This window comes from Etheostoma cragini, chromosome 17 (genome assembly GCF_013103735.1).
Source record: "Etheostoma cragini isolate CJK2018 chromosome 17, CSU_Ecrag_1.0, whole genome shotgun sequence".
Classification (NCBI taxonomy): Eukaryota; Metazoa; Chordata; class Actinopteri; order Perciformes; family Percidae; genus Etheostoma; species Etheostoma cragini.
Genome location: NC_048423.1, coordinates 7,754,039 through 7,769,523, shown reverse-complemented (window position 1 = coordinate 7,769,523; position 15,485 = coordinate 7,754,039). Strand labels below are relative to the sequence as shown.

General features: G+C 38.4%; 3 protein-coding genes across 5 annotated transcripts in view; 1 reads left to right on the top strand and 2 right to left on the bottom strand.

Annotated features, from left to right (window-relative positions):
* The window catches only part of LOC117960871 (protein bicaudal C homolog 1-like), a 60,654-nt gene extending 59,451 nt beyond the window's left edge, over positions 1-1,203 (bottom strand). Inside the window, exon 1 of one of the 2 annotated variants that reach the window (XM_034899138.1) lies at positions 697-1,203. In XM_034899138.1, coding sequence (XP_034755029.1) covers positions 697-886 — 190 coding nt within the window. In that variant the 5' untranslated portion in view covers positions 887-1,203. The remainder of the gene's footprint in view (positions 1-696) is intronic. The other variant, XM_034899137.1, reaches the window with a different exon arrangement.
* Positions 1,204-2,732: 1,529 nt separating this feature from the next.
* On the bottom strand, positions 2,733-6,940 carry LOC117960900 (ubiquitin-conjugating enzyme E2 D4-like). Its single transcript, XM_034899185.1, has 7 exons — positions 6,712-6,940; positions 6,091-6,154; positions 5,901-5,932; positions 5,490-5,567; positions 4,461-4,566; positions 3,177-3,270; positions 2,733-3,083 (listed from the first exon to the last, which is right to left on the bottom strand). Exons 1-7 carry the CDS (start codon positions 6,733-6,735, stop codon positions 3,038-3,040), a joined length of 444 nt encoding a protein of 147 aa, XP_034755076.1. The 5' UTR covers positions 6,736-6,940; the 3' UTR covers positions 2,733-3,037.
* Positions 6,941-9,560: 2,620 nt separating this feature from the next.
* The window catches only part of rgs7a (regulator of G protein signaling 7a), a 50,267-nt gene continuing 44,342 nt past the window's right edge, over positions 9,561-15,485 (top strand). For both annotated transcript variants that reach the window (XM_034899183.1, XM_034899182.1), the window contains exons 1-2: positions 9,561-9,815; positions 10,699-10,817. In XM_034899183.1, coding sequence (XP_034755074.1) covers positions 10,740-10,817 — 78 coding nt within the window. In that variant the 5' untranslated portion in view covers positions 9,561-9,815; positions 10,699-10,739. The remainder of the gene's footprint in view (positions 9,816-10,698; positions 10,818-15,485) is intronic.

Below are 15,485 nucleotides of genomic sequence, written 5' to 3'. Positions count from 1 at the left end.
TAAGAAGGAGTCCTAAAATTTGAGGTTACCAAAAGCAGTAATTGGGTAGGCCTACAGAAAGTGTTGTTAAATGAGTCTGGCGGACTTGGGGTGCCCACGTTTGAGAAAAAAAATCCGTTTCAAAAGTGCCCTACCAGAGTATCCTTCCAGTAGAGAAACGCGATGCATGCCTGACGCATGTCTTCTTTGCCAGTATGACAGAAAAAGGTTACGGGGCTGGTCAAAGTGGGTTCAATTTTCAGTGGAGAATGGGACCAAAAAAATATATATATCCTGTCCTAAATTTGTAGTTTTAGTAGCCTATTTAACCATACAAAAAGGTCAAAAAAGTAGCCTAATTTATGCGACTCGAATCATTGAAAAAATTAAAGTAGTTGAAAGTACTACCAAGCTAGGCTACTGCGAAATGTAAATTAAACTGCTAGTTGAATGACATGTAGTTCACTACTACCAACACCGCCTAAGCTACATGCTAGGAAACTTTCTGCGCGCGGGGCCCCACCACATGCAGCTGGTGCTTTTTTGTTTTTTTTCACCCACCAGTCGACCAACATAAACAAAGAGCCTAAGAGGGCTGCTCAAGTGAGCATCTTCTCGGAAACTACGGCAGGCTACAAAAGGAGATTAAACGTCGACAGGATATACGTTAAAACGCATGTCTTTTATTAACTTTGTACTTAGTTGCTTTTTTTTTACCTAATAACATGACTTCCAACTTCTTTCGGTCCACCCGAAACCTCTCCTCAGTCCACTCCGGATCTGGCAGAGGATGGAGTCCGCTCAGATCCTCCTCTGATCCCGGGAGAGGAGAGTCGGTACTGCGCTCGCTGTTGGAGCCCTGGTCCGACTGCTGCAAATATCCGCTTAAAGTGTCGCACTGCGCCATTGCGCTGCGCAGAAACTTCTCCAGGGGCCACTGCGTTGTGATCAAAGTCAAGTCAAGCTGAAGCAAAGCAGTTGAACTTCTGTTAACGGTTTTATTCCGTCACTTCGCGGTGTTGTGCGGGCTCATAGCAGCGCAGAACATTTACCTGCAGTTTCTTCAAGCCCCTTTGTTTCCCCCATTACAGGCTGACTTCTAAAAATAGGCAGGAGCACACTGGTCCACTAGCTATAGGTTGTCTGCTGAGTTAACGGAACGTCGTGCAGCACACGCAAACATACCAACCAACTCCTCGAGAAAGTTTCACGTGTCACCCTGCAAAAAAGCCGGACTCCTCCCAGAAACTTTTTTTTAACATCTTCCTCCTCCGGGTTCCTGCGAAGTCTCCAATCTTTAGTATTTGGGAGAAATTCCCTAGATTCAATTTGTTTTAATGTCAGGACACAACTTTTACGTCTCACTTTATGGGAACGTTTGAGGCGTTATAGCCAACTATACCAAAAAAACATAATTAGATCTAAACATTAAATTACAAGTACACTGATACATCTAGAAATGAATAATGAATATTCTATACCATATTTTCAGGCAGGCATGCAGTTTATAATAACTCCTCATGCAACCGAGTAATTGGCTTATAGAGGAAACACTATACATCCTGAAGTGGGTAAAGGGAAGTAATACAGGAAGAGCAAATCAAAGCGAGTGTGGCGCAAGCCTACATTAAGTAAAAACAGATTCAAAAAGGGGCCACAATCCAAATATGCTGTGTATGAGCTGAATAAAATAACACAGAAGCAGGTCAGTATTGTAATGTATACCATAACATGTTTGCAAGCCCTGTAGAAATATAGTTCCAGAATTATTCTCATGCTGTGCAGAGGAAATGATTAATGACACTTTGTCAGTGACATGTGACCTTGTTAAATGTAATTTACAATGTGTTAAATTTACAGTTTTATGGTTTATGTGAACCTTGTTTGTGTTGGTAATTAGCCATATTCTGTGTAATTTCATTGTGTAATATTTTGTTCTGCTGTATTTATGTGCGCTCCACAACAGGAACCTGCCAGGCCAGTGATGTTCTACCATCATAGTTATTCTTACTTCAATAAACTCATGAGTCAAAAAAACAAAAATTTAATTCAGCTTTGACATTTGTGGTCTTCACCTAAACTTGCAAAACATTTGTCAAGGTTAAGGCAGTCACCTAATTATTTAAAATTCTTGTTCTGGCAGGTAATGAGAGTTGAAAAGCTGAAGGCCAACATTTGTGTACTACTAGGACAAGACTTCACTAAACCCAGAAGTCTGATTAAGTTACATCACCATTGCACTGCTGAAATTAAATGTGTGTGGCCGTCTTTACATTAACATCAGGATGGTTGCATTTTATTGTGGACTCATCCAAAGGAGACATGGGCCGCTTAATTACTGTGTACACGAGCTTCACCAGTGTGCAGCAACTGTGCGCAACCAGCAGAAGTGATAATGGGTGCTCTTATTTCAATGGACAGAACATTTCATCTCATTTTAACATTGTTGCTTAAGCATGAAACTATAACCACTATCCACATGAATAACAACTTAGCAAAAGGGCCTGAACTAAATGTAACACAAACATGAATGAACTTGTCCTGGAGAGAACCTTCCTGGTGTAAAAGGCTCGGGCCGGTAAAAGTAAAGGCTACCACCTAGTGGCCATGTGAATAGCAGAATAAGGGGCAGACTCTGATTTGTTGGTTATATAACATAGTGTGTACTGAATCAAACATTTTATGCAACAACAAGATGGTTCATAGTTTCAGATTACTCATTTGTTGCCAAATGCCCAGAAACAATTTGCTAGTTATTGATTAATGTCTTTAATGCAAAATAATGAAAAATAAATTCAGTATGGTTGTACAATATAAATCTCTTAAAAGAAAGTATAATCAGGCCATCTCACCACAACCAATAATTATAATGACGCCAATTTAAGGAGAAAATAAAATAAACAGTAAAAACAGTTAAGTCAAGTAAAGTCCAAGTAGAGAAAGTGCTTCAAGCAAATAAAACACCTCAACTAGAACCAGTGTGGATGAACAGTTGAAACAGTACTGTCATATTTTGAGGTGTTTAGGGATGCGTCATTGTTGCTGAAACTCCAGCTCCTCACATTGCATACCTCTGAGTCCACTCTCTGGCTACTTTGTTGTACCTACAGAGAGAATAGAAACCAGAATGAGTTGTAAAGAAATGTTAAATGATTCAAGTTTTCCCACATTCCAAATTCTTTGGCTTTCGTACTCACTTTTGTCTGTCCGATTTGTAGATATGTGCAATGTCTGGAACTAGCGGATCATCTGGATTTGGGTCACATAGCAAGGAGCATATGGATAATAAAACTGGGGAGGAAAAAGAAAATCAGTTTTCACTCAGGTTTCAATTAAATTGAAAACAACTTTCTCTACTTCTTAACTCATTCCCTGTATACTAATTTCAATACAAATAGACAAGCTTTGATTTCCAAGACCTTAATGTCATAATCATGCTAGTTTAGATCCTTTGAAAAAAGATAAAAAGTGTATTTTTAGCCATTAATGTTATCACAGATATTTAAATTACTTACTTAAAAAAAAAATTCAAAGTGAAAAATGCACACAGAATTTAACTTTAGGACAATCAGCCCTGAACATCATATTACCTGTGTTTGTAGAGGCTGAATATCATTCATTTGGAAGAACAAATTCACTGTCTTGCTAGGTTTGATATAATTCAACATACCCATCTTGGGCATTTCAGCTCCATGCTACCTTTTGCCCCATCATCATAATTTACCCTTTTAAAAAAAGCTAATTGCTCAAACTGTTACTATACTTCTGACAGTAGTACATGAGACAGATTATCTGTGAAAAATCTTGTAAATGCCATAGGAACAGTAGCAAGGTTTCTGCAGGTTTCACAAAGCCAAAAATAAGGCTTTTAAGACCTTTGTAAGACCACCATGCATGAAATTTAAGACCTTTATCACATCAGCTAAGCCATACATTTAGCCAAGTATTGTTAAACTTGCACTTCTCCATAGCTGAAAACTAAAATCTGTTTTATGTCTGTGGTACAATCTGAAAGAGACTTCTACCAATAACACAAAACTTGATTGGCTGCAATATAAGTTACACGTTGGACTCATTTTTAGTCATAATGCAGCAACATTTTATTTGGACTAGCAAAAGAAAAAATTACAGCACCACAGAATCATTTAATAAAAGGACTGCAGAAGCATATTTGAGTATTTTGATGAGCAATGGAGTTTAGCGTTACATGGACATAGGAAAATTAAGACATGTTTAAAATTATTTAAGACCTAGAACACAGGTCTTAAGACCCACGGAAACCCAGACTAGGAGGAGGCAGAGGAAACTGTTTTTTTCACATTGCCTGTTGTATGTACTGTGTCAGCATATAGGGCAGTTTTAAGCTCACATGTCAACACACATTCAAAGACTATTTCCTTGTGAATTCAAAGTAAATCTGCCCATACACAGTGCTGTTGTTATGTATTACACTGTACAGGCAAACTTAATATGTTACTCACCTTTTGATACAGTAAGAGCAGGGGACCACTGTGACCTCAAGATGTCAAGGCAGATGCTACCATTGCTGTTGATGTTTGGGTGATAGATTTTCGTGGTAAAGGCAAGCTATGGAAAGAAACAAAGCATTAATAGACAAAGATAAACAGAAGAATACAATAAGATAAATGAAAGTACCATAAAATAAGACTAATTTAAAGCTGTTGAATCAGATCTTTAATTAACTTTGTTCTAAAAATGCTAACAGTTGGGGTATGTTAGATCTAAAGCTTGATTTATGGTTCTGAATTGAATCTACGCTGCAGGTACGCATACGGCCGTAGCCTGATGTGCACCTCTCAAGAAATGTTACCACATGTTGCTGCGACCCACACCGCAACAATGGTTTGCTTGCCTTGTTACGGGTGCATTTCCCCTACTCATTTTTGGGTTCTCCTTCAACAACATGAAATCAACGAGTGTTAACGTTTCCTTCTGCACAGGTGAGACACTTTGTTTCTCCATCTCCGGAGTTGGTACTCGCTCCGGAGCTTGCTCTACCACACATTCCCCATGCATACACATACTGGACCTGCTATTATCTTAAAGATACGCTAAGATGCAGACAGACCAGCGCACAAGTATAAATTCCTTAAAGCGTTGTAGGTCGCTCTGCGTTGAGGCTACTTTTAATAGCTAAAAGCCGTTTCACCACAATTGGAGCGAACTCCGGGCACCACTAACTAGTCCCTGCTGATCTGAGAGACCTACCAGATTTGTACTTAGCAAACTTATCTGCAATATATTTGGGGCCCAGATCTTTTAATAACTTATAGACAATAAGTAGGGTCTTTAAATCATTTATATTTAACCAGAAGCCAGTGCAAGGATATAATAATTGGAGAAATATGTTCTCTCCTCTTGGTGTTTGTAGGGCTGCATTTTACAATATCTTTTTTTATTCATCATTTGGTCTATAAACTAGTTCAGAAAACAGTGGCAAATGCCTATTATAACAAGGTGATGTACTTTCAGCTACTTCATAATCTTACCTTTGGTGGTTTAAAGGGATAGTCAGTGGGAAAATGGACAGAAAGGAAGAACACTCCTCCATGATATGGGCTATCATTCTGAAATAGACAGGATAATTGTTGTCAAATTATGCCTAGTACTGTAAAAGTTGAAATTGTATTTGTATTGAGAGAGCAACCATACACTTAGACAATTTATTTTACTTCCATTTGGTCAAATTATGGCTTTATGGTATTTCCCCTTTTCCTATTGTCTACAGTATGTAATGCCATCAGCTTTTGTAAGTAGCACTGGGATAGACTGTGCCAGTCTGTGCTTTCCAAACAGAATAGAAAGGCCTGTAAAGGCGACATAAAACACTATTGTATGGAGATCCAGAAGAAACTTGGTTTAAAAAAAAAATCCAGGAAACTAATCCAGAAAAAACTCACCGGTCCCGTGATGGTAGCTTGCCAGTGAAACACTGAAAGAAACAAAGATTACGTGAGAACATTACTTAGCTTAAATGCTTTATATACCTACAATCTGCAACACAGTTCACAAAGCACAAATATATTGACAACAATGAAAATAATAATATGACAGGTTTGTAAACACTTCAGCAGGCATTCTGAAACTTACAGTCCTCCCCGACAGGTCCAGCAGAACATGACGCTGGAGGGTCCTTTTCTAGGTCTTGTAACTCCTGTACAAATAAAAAAAATAACATTTTAATAGTTCGACAGGTCCGCCGCGGTTTAACGTTTAGCTATGCATTGCTTCAATTCAGAATACTTAAGTTTACAGTCTGCTAAACTGTAAACTTACGTTAGCGACTAACACCGTGGAAAATAAAATTATATTGAAAAGTAGCCAGAAACTTAAACGTACAGGGCAGGGCGTTCACTCTCTCGCTTGCTTGCTAGGCCAACTTTAGCTCGCTGTTAGCTGAAAATGAGCTAATATAAGTTTAACGGCTAACCTTGCTAGCTAGCTAGGTAACTGGCTCATTTGTAGCTAGTCGTGTCATCGACAGTTAGATACATATCAGACTTGCTGGCAGTAAAATCAGTCTTGTGAATTAATTCACGTTACCTATCGTTAAATCATTCACAAATAGTACGTTACAAAAACAACACGTTGCGTTAGCAAACAGATGCTATTAGGCTTGACTGGCTAATGTTAACGTTATAGCGACGTCGTTTCCGCATCGCCCCAACCTTGTCTGTACATTCAATAAAAAAAAAAAAGATGAATCCTTACCTTCTGTATTCTTTTCAGAGCCATTGCAAAGCTTTTAGATAGGTTAAGCGAAGCTACGATGTTAACTGTGACAGCTGTCAGCGTCAGCTACCCTCACTTTATGCCGACTCGGTCGGTGTTATTTGTTTTGACAAACCGATAAACGTTATTTCTTTTGTTTCCGCGTTTTTGTTCGACGACGAAGAATGGACCGGTGCATTGTGGGAATTTGTGTTTTGTTTTGTTTTTGTGCGTCAAACCACTTAAAGGGACCGTTCCCCTACTTCATCCCGTGAAAAACCACACAAAATTCAACTAAAACTGTATTTTTGTATGGTTTACGTGATTGATTGATTGTGCACTGGTGATTCCAGCCTTACAGTAAAATACTGAATTACTGACCTGACATTTTTTTTAAGGAAAAGGTTCCTGCTGGTTAATAATAACCTGTGACTGTGCTTCTGTCCACAGGAAAGCACTCTGGGTGAGGGAAGATGGATGCTTGACATTATCATTGGCATTAAATATATATATAAAAATAAGGCAGGGCAAGTTTATTTGTATAACACCTTTCCAACACATAGGCTAAAGAATATAATCACTCAAAGGCAAATGAAAACTTGGAAGTCTTTCATTTAGATTTGAAAGTGGCTACAATTGGGGTTCATTTATCAACAAGTGGGTGTATGTTCTGTCTGCAACATAGTGACTAAATCCAACATGGTGTTTGGTTTTGACTCAAGGCACTTCTAGCTAACTGCTTCTTAAAGATTAAAGGAGCCTACATTCTTCAATATCAGAGATGTATTTTGACCCAAAGCCATTAAGTGGTTTATAAACTAACACCAACACTTTAAAAGCTGTTCTATACCTAACAGGAAGCCAGTGTAAAGATTTAAGAATGATTCTTGCAGCAGCATCTTGAAAGGGTCTGCATGGCTCTTTTGGGAAAACCAAAGGGGTTGTTGCCTAAGTCAATGTGAAAACTCACTGTGGGACTGGCTCCAGTGGCTGTAATTATGCACCAAGGCTGAATTTCGGGAAAGACACTTCAGATACAGTATTAGGGGACCACTAAGGCCTATAGGAAAGCATCGAAAAAAACAGCAGCGTGTCATGGGACTTTTAAGGGTGTATTTATTGACTCTACCTGATAAGATTGACCCAATTGCAGCAAATCCATTAAAAAAAAAAAAAGCTACAGCATGTTAACACATTGTTAATGACAGATAATAAGGAAACAGGAAAATTATGCAAAGATGCAATGAAATATGGACATGAGTTGACTCAGGAATCCTAAAGGCTGTAACATGATTGCCATTTGGCTCATAACCTATATTATCTTTACAGAGCAATTATAAGCTAATTCCTGATGATTGTACATTATTGTAATTCTGATAACAGAGGAACTGAGTGGACTGAATGTTTAGGTCCATCTTGCAGTGAGCTAAAGTCCTGAGAGAGCAAAGGGGAAGACAGAAGACAAAAATAAGAACATACAAACACATATTGTACAGTACATAGGGAGGAGGGGCCCATCTGTCATATTTCACGGATGGACTGCTGCAGACCTCAAAGCCACAGATTGCAGAAAATTAAGAGATTTTCTATTTTATCTATCCAGTTATATCTGTAGCACTGGATACATTAAATCACAGTATCTCAAATCTGTTTTCCAACATGTTCTTACATTTGCAGTCAGTGAAGTCTGTTACATGGAAATTGCTATAAAAGATGCAACGCTCTGAACCTGATGGTTGTTTATGGCTAATTTACATTTAGAGCAAAAGCGAAGTTTTGACAAGATCAGTTTTGATTTCTACTTGTACTTTTAATCTACATGCAACATTCTTGTAAGATTCTTGTAAGACTGTAAATCATAAAAAAGAGTTTATTAGGCACAACTGTCGCTCAGTATTTCTTTTTTCATTATTGTGTTCTGAATATTTTAGTTAAAACTGAAACCTTATTGCTGCAAACCTTGTCTACGAAACATAAAGCGCCAATTAACTACTAAGTCATTCAGAAAAATCTCAAGACTGCTCTAAAGAAAGTGACATCATGCATTTACTACAGTGACTTGACATGCACTTTTCAACCATATGCTCATATATTAATAGTTCCTCCAAGGTGTTACTCTCTCTACAAAGGTTGGCATCTCATTGACTGTCATGGATCATCAGAATTGTGTCCATTGATACACCATCAGAAGAGTTTTGACTCAGAGAAAGTAAAACCACATTATTTCACATTAATTATATATTAAAGACAGTAGTGGAGGAAGTATCCAGTTATATCAGTATATTCCTTTATGAAATAAGCAATACCACTGCTGAAAAAAAATATTTTTGTACCAATGTTATAACAAATTTCACTTTCACAAATCTGTAAGTAGCCTAGGCTATTATCATCAGCACAGAAGTATTGCTATGCAAGCAAAATGAGCTCTGTCAGTGTTGCATTATTGAATTAAAACCTGTGGAGGCAGTGTCACAAGCAGCACTTCAATTTTGTAACAGGCTGTTTTGGAGCAAATTCTATCTTATATACTGTTGGGTAGTTTAATACTGCATAACTGTATTGTATTTAATATGATTTTAGTTTATTATAATATAAAGTAATGTAAACATTAAATATCTCGTTAAAGTTCCCGAGAGTGTTGTGAATGTAGTTGTTTCTGAAAAAAGGAAAATAAGATCAGTGCTATATTTTGCTAGTTCGTTGAAGAATGAATAGTTAAAATATTAATATACTGCAAGTCTAATCTATGTTTACCAGCATATCACCGCAGTGCATAGCAGTACAATTTGAGCTGGAAAATGTCAGTTATTTCTCCAAAACGGGTTGTAATTTGTTCCTCACACACGATTGGTCATGGATCGATGCGCGTTCACGGCATTCCGAGATGGCGCGCCCGTGCTTCTGAGCATCGTTCTGAGAAGAGGAGCGATAGAGATAGAGAGCTTTACCACACCAAGTGTCCACCGAATGTCTGCCTCTTCACGTTGCCAATGACCAATCCTCGCATTCCTATGTATGCCAGTTGACATACTGAACACGAAGGACCAGGCTTCCACCTCTGCGAGGATTCAGGACTCCTATAGCGGGTTGCGCGTTTTTTTCAGGTAAGCCAGCCACCCCTTCTCCTCCGGTGACCGATGTCGCTGTGTTTTCTGTGTATTTACGCGCTAATCGTGATTGATAAGAAGGGACGATAACGGGCGCAGGCGTTTTGCAGTAGCTGTCCAAGGTGCTGAAACTGGCAGTGTTTGTGGTAAGAAAACACAGTAGTATAGTAGAGATGACGGCCTCACGTTGAGAGCAGGTTTCATGACTTCGCTGTTTACATGCTATAGGCTATGTAGTGTTGCAGACTACACCTCCCAAGGATGCCGTGTGGGTGTAGTATGGGGAAGAAAGAATTATGAAACTGTAACGTGCATTCAATATATATATATATATATATATATTTTTAAATTTGCAGTCTTGCACGTTTTGACAATGTATGCTCTACCGAATGGATGTATCCAAGCTGCATTGTACCTCCTCCAGGGACTGTGTTTGTGTGTGTGTGTGTGTGTGTTTTACACTGCATTTACCGTTGTCAGGGTCCAGGTCTTCACCTCACCTTATCTTACCAGTGCAATTAAGATGCAAAGTACGGTGCACGGCGCATGTAGGACGTGAGGATTGCTGCTGAATCCTTTGATGTCAACAAACAATAACATTTTCTCAATGGGTTTTGTGCTGAATGAATCCATCTAGGAAAAAGTAGTAGTCCTACATGGCACCAATTAATGCTTTTTAAGTTGAACTTTTGCCCCATTCACTGGGAATTTACATCATACCAGTACCTTGTGCAAAATCAGCTTCCTTTAAAAAAAAGTGTCCTTCTGAAGACCTTGTGAACCAAAGTTATGTAAATTGTTCTCTTCTTGGCAAGGGCAAATTATGTTCAGGCTTTATTGTTCTTTTGATGGACCAATATGTCCATTCTGTCCACAACAGGAGCACCTGACATTTCCTGTGGCAGATTTACTCGCTGGATCATGGCACAGACCAACAGTGGTGGGCAGGGTACCAACGGGGTAGCGGATGAATCCCCCAACATGATAGTGTACAGAAAGGTAAGACAGCTGCTATTTTTAGTCTGCACGTGTGTGTATGTGTTTGTGTGTGTATATGATGATGATCTGTGCAATGGGAATTGCTATTACTAATGGCTAGACAGTGTTCTTCTGCCATGGTTGATTTAGGGTTGAAATGCTGATGAATGAAGAAAAAATTCTTTCACCACACACACACACACACACACACACACACACACACACACACACACACACACACACACACACACACACACACACACACACACACACACACACACACACACACACACACACACATAAACACAAACACATAAACACAAAGACATTACACAGTAAAACCATCAGCTTTTATTGCTAACATGTTGCAGGATGGATTTTTAACTGGGCTTTTTAAGCCTTTTTAACCATTGTTCATTACAGTGTTAGTGGTCTATTTCTTCATTGTTAAATCTGTTACTACATTAGAGAATTGGAAAAAAGGGAGGGGAGCGTGCTGGCTCACTGCTAAGACCCCCTAATGCAGTACTGCTTTAAACATCAATTCATTATTATAGTTAATAATCTGCAGGGAAGAAAACATGTGTTTACTTTATTTTATTTTAGAAACTTTAACACTTGCAGTGTGAAATATATTTATACACATAGATATACGAGGGTGTGTGAACTGCTCCTCATGTGCACTCGTTTTGTTGTAATCTTGTCTAACACCTAAATTTAAGATTCAAAATTGCTTTTGCTACTATCAGGAGACGCTTCTGTTCCAGGTGGTTCTGTCATTGTCTTACAGGAGTTTTTCAGATCTTTTTTAGAACTTAACCAGGCTGTATGTGTTACATTTCTTGAACATAAAATGCCTATGCCAATGTCTAATTCTCTTATCCCAGGTATCATCATTCCCTAATTCAGTGTGGCTGTTGTCTAGCTTATGGTGTCATGCTAATATAAAAGAATAACTATTCTACAGTATCACACCATAGCAACAGCAGCTGTAGTACGTACGTGGACGTTGCCTGCCTTCATGCTCAGATGCACCAGTGAAGTTATCATTTTCTCATCTTACTTGTGGATGACTCAAGCGTTGAGTGAATTTCTTCACTTCACTCTCTTCGCCCTTTAGCAAATGCTCCCGATCCATCTGCGGCAGCATCTGCACACCAGGAAGAGGCTACGATTAACGTGATATCATACGTAGATTGACAGTCTTTTATAGCTCTCACACTATAGCACTACAGCAATATTACCGCCAGTGTGGGAAAAAGATTAGCTGGAAGTGCCGCTGTGTAGCAGAAAGGTAGCAAAGGCACAATTTTCAGGATCTTCCAAAGCAGGATGACTGGCTCATGAACTAGATTGTTCATAAAGTAGGTCAAATAATGAGGATTACGGAGATATATGATTGTGGTTATGCCATTCCTTGTAATTTTAATTTGTGGAGACAGTGGAGGAAATCATGTGTCCTATTAAATTAAATTTTCATCTGAATCAGTTTAAGAATATGATATGGTATTCAAAATTGTTGCATTATGTATGTTAAATATTGACTCAAGCTCTTTCTAGCTATTTAACTACATGTGATGTCTCTTCCTTTTCCTGGTAATAATCTGAAAGTCCTGTTTTTTTGATCATGCCATGAATGATCAGTAGAACCAAGTATGCAGATTAGAAACCCATCTGTAGCCTGTGTGTTTACTCTGCAGCTTTTACCTTCAGCAACCAGACTTAAATGTTCTGTTTGTTTTTCTTCAAAATTAAGAGGCACAAAGGTTTTAGAATTAAGAAGCTGTTTGTTCCTAAATGTTTGGTCAGATTGATAGCTTAGTCATGAAGCTTTCCTACATCATTCAATTCTTCACTTCTCAACACTTGAGCACAGCTTGGCTCTTTGCACTGATTGACCTAGATACACTGCAGAATGAAAGAACATGGTGAAGGCAGCGAGGATGGAATCATGTTTCTGGAGTGGGTTTAGTTCAAAATTGCAATTGGAAGAGCGCTGTCTGGAGACGTGTGGATACCGCCAGGATGAATAGGTGCTCCATATGCTTTTCAAATGGAGATGACTTGGCAGAGGTGTTGCAACCCACATTGATTGGGCCTCGCTAAGATAAGCTGAATTCTCAAGTTAGAAACATGCTTTTATGTTTTTTTTTTGGCTGCTCAGACTTGCAGGAATATCATACATACACAGTGATATACAAAATGTTGATAGTAAGCACATCTACTTGTTGCTAGTAGTGTACAGTAGTGGAACTGGTAGTGGATTATGTAATATGAGCAGAGGGAGCGGTATGGTTAAGAACAACAGATAGTGGTTGGACAGTCTTTCCTCTGGGAGCATAACTACATCCTTTAACTCTCTCAATCTTTCTTTCTCTCTGGCACTCCTGCCATTCACGTCCTAATGAAAATGGATGGATGAGCTGAGGTGTTGAGCTGTTTGCTGTGAATATGTGTGCAGCTGTGTCTGCTTCCCACAAGGACGCATGCACACAAGCACCTTGCTTGAATGCATACGTAGATGTATTGAACATGTAAATGTGCACAAGTACACACACAGCAATTAAACAGTCACATTACAGACAAGCACACGCACGCACATGTACAGGCACACACACACACACACACACACACACACACACACACAGTGCACTGAACTGCATGTCTGAGGGTCTAGATCACTACTTACCATATACAAGCCTTTGTGTTTTTGTGCTGGTCTCTTGTTAAACATACTTAAGGTAAATAATCAAGTGTACCAGAGTGTACAGTATGTGTGTTTTTTTTATGCCTGCTCACATGTGTGCACCATTAATAATGCTGTGATGCATGTGTGTATGCTGTACGGTATGTAGGGCGAATGTTGCTAAGAGAGTCCTGAATTTTTTATGCAAGACTAAAACAGCTCTGGCGAAGTTCATAGCCACTCAGCACGAGGAGGAAACATTGTTGCTCACCCACCAGCGATTTGAGTGTTTGTGTCTCAATGTGTGCCAATTGTAATTAAGTGATTAGTAACACACATTATATATTGAAATTATTAGATTGAACAGAGTATGGATGGATATATTTAAATATTGATGTTTTCCTTACATTTACTTAACAACGTAGAATTCTACGATACTCAGCTGTTTCCTACACCTTTTTCAGTCATTTAAAAAAATCTTAAGATGAGCATAAGGCTGAAGACAACTCACCACCTTGACACCCTCTCACATCGCTGACACATTTTCCTTAAGGAACGGAATCGTATTTAGGCTTTTCTGCATGTCTTCAGTTGCACAAAAGAAAATGTGAGATGATTCCTGACTGAAATGTTTCTGTTGCTTCTCTCTCCGCATAAAATTAACAGAGCTTTGCAAACATTCATCTCTACCAGTTATTCAGATTTAAATGTAATAATTTCACAATCCACAAGCTACAAACCTCTTTTTTATTTTGGTTGCTTCTAGAAAAATTTAATATTCATACAAAATAAAAGAGGATTACATTTGTTTGCAGTGTACTGTATCTACTGGAGTCTGATCTTCCTCTGTGGTGTAGTATCTAACAGCTGAGGCACTAGCCCACGTTATTTACAGCTGAGTTGCCAATTGACATCCAGTAATTGATTGTTCTTCCAGCAGCCAATTTGGCTTCTGTCTCTTTGTAAAGCTATTAATCCTATATGTACAGTATTTGTTTACTTTTTTCTGGGTTGTTTTTTTCCCCCATTGCAACATTGTATCACACTGTTGTTGTCTTCAATCCTTATTGAAGAATAGTGTTTGAAATGATGGTGCTTAAATAAATGTTGATAGTGTGCATCTTTGAAGTAACTGGTCCCAGATTCCACAATGCAGAATGAGAACGTGTACGAGGTTCTTATTGTTCTTGCATACACTTTACAGTAACAAACTAACAGTAGGTATTATGGCCAAACAATGTCAGATAACAAACTATATATACAAGCTAACAATAATTTGAATTATTGCCATGTTAATGTATGTATTTAAAATACATTACATACATACAGACATGTGTTTGGTTCCTTAAACAATAGTAAAAAAAAAATTAGCTATGTATATCTGTCCAAGTACCAAAGAATCTGCCTTTGCATTTTTTGTTTCTGAAAATGCTCTTAGCATTTAATATATCTTGCATATTGCTGGAATAATTAGGCCACAGAGAATAATTATGGCCAAAGGTCCAGTCAAAAAGTCAACACATTTCTTTACAAGCTTTCCTTCTCACAATTCTCTCAGTGCTTTCAATCTCTTCACACTTTTAAAAAAGGGTGTTAATGCCGCACTGTGAGATTTGAACCATATCCTCTTGTTGTGACTCAGTAATGAAGTGATGAACAAACAGAAATAACAAACTGGGCAAAGGTATCAGTGTATTATATTGATTTGTTAATTGGTTAAGTGGTTGTGTACAAGAGATCGTTTTGCAGGAACAAGACCTTCCCTCTCATAGTATTGTTAGATGATGCAGAACTGCAGTCATCATTAATACACAGAGGCTAGGTTTATTACTACAAATTCCGCAGATACATCTTTATTGGAAAGAAGTTTCCAGTTTTTAATCTAGACCTAAGGCCTGCATCTGTTAAACCTATATCAGCCTGTCCTGTTATGTATTGCTTGTGAGTCATAAAGCAAAGGGAAGTACTGCTTGTCTCCCTCAATCTGCAATAAGAAGATCAGG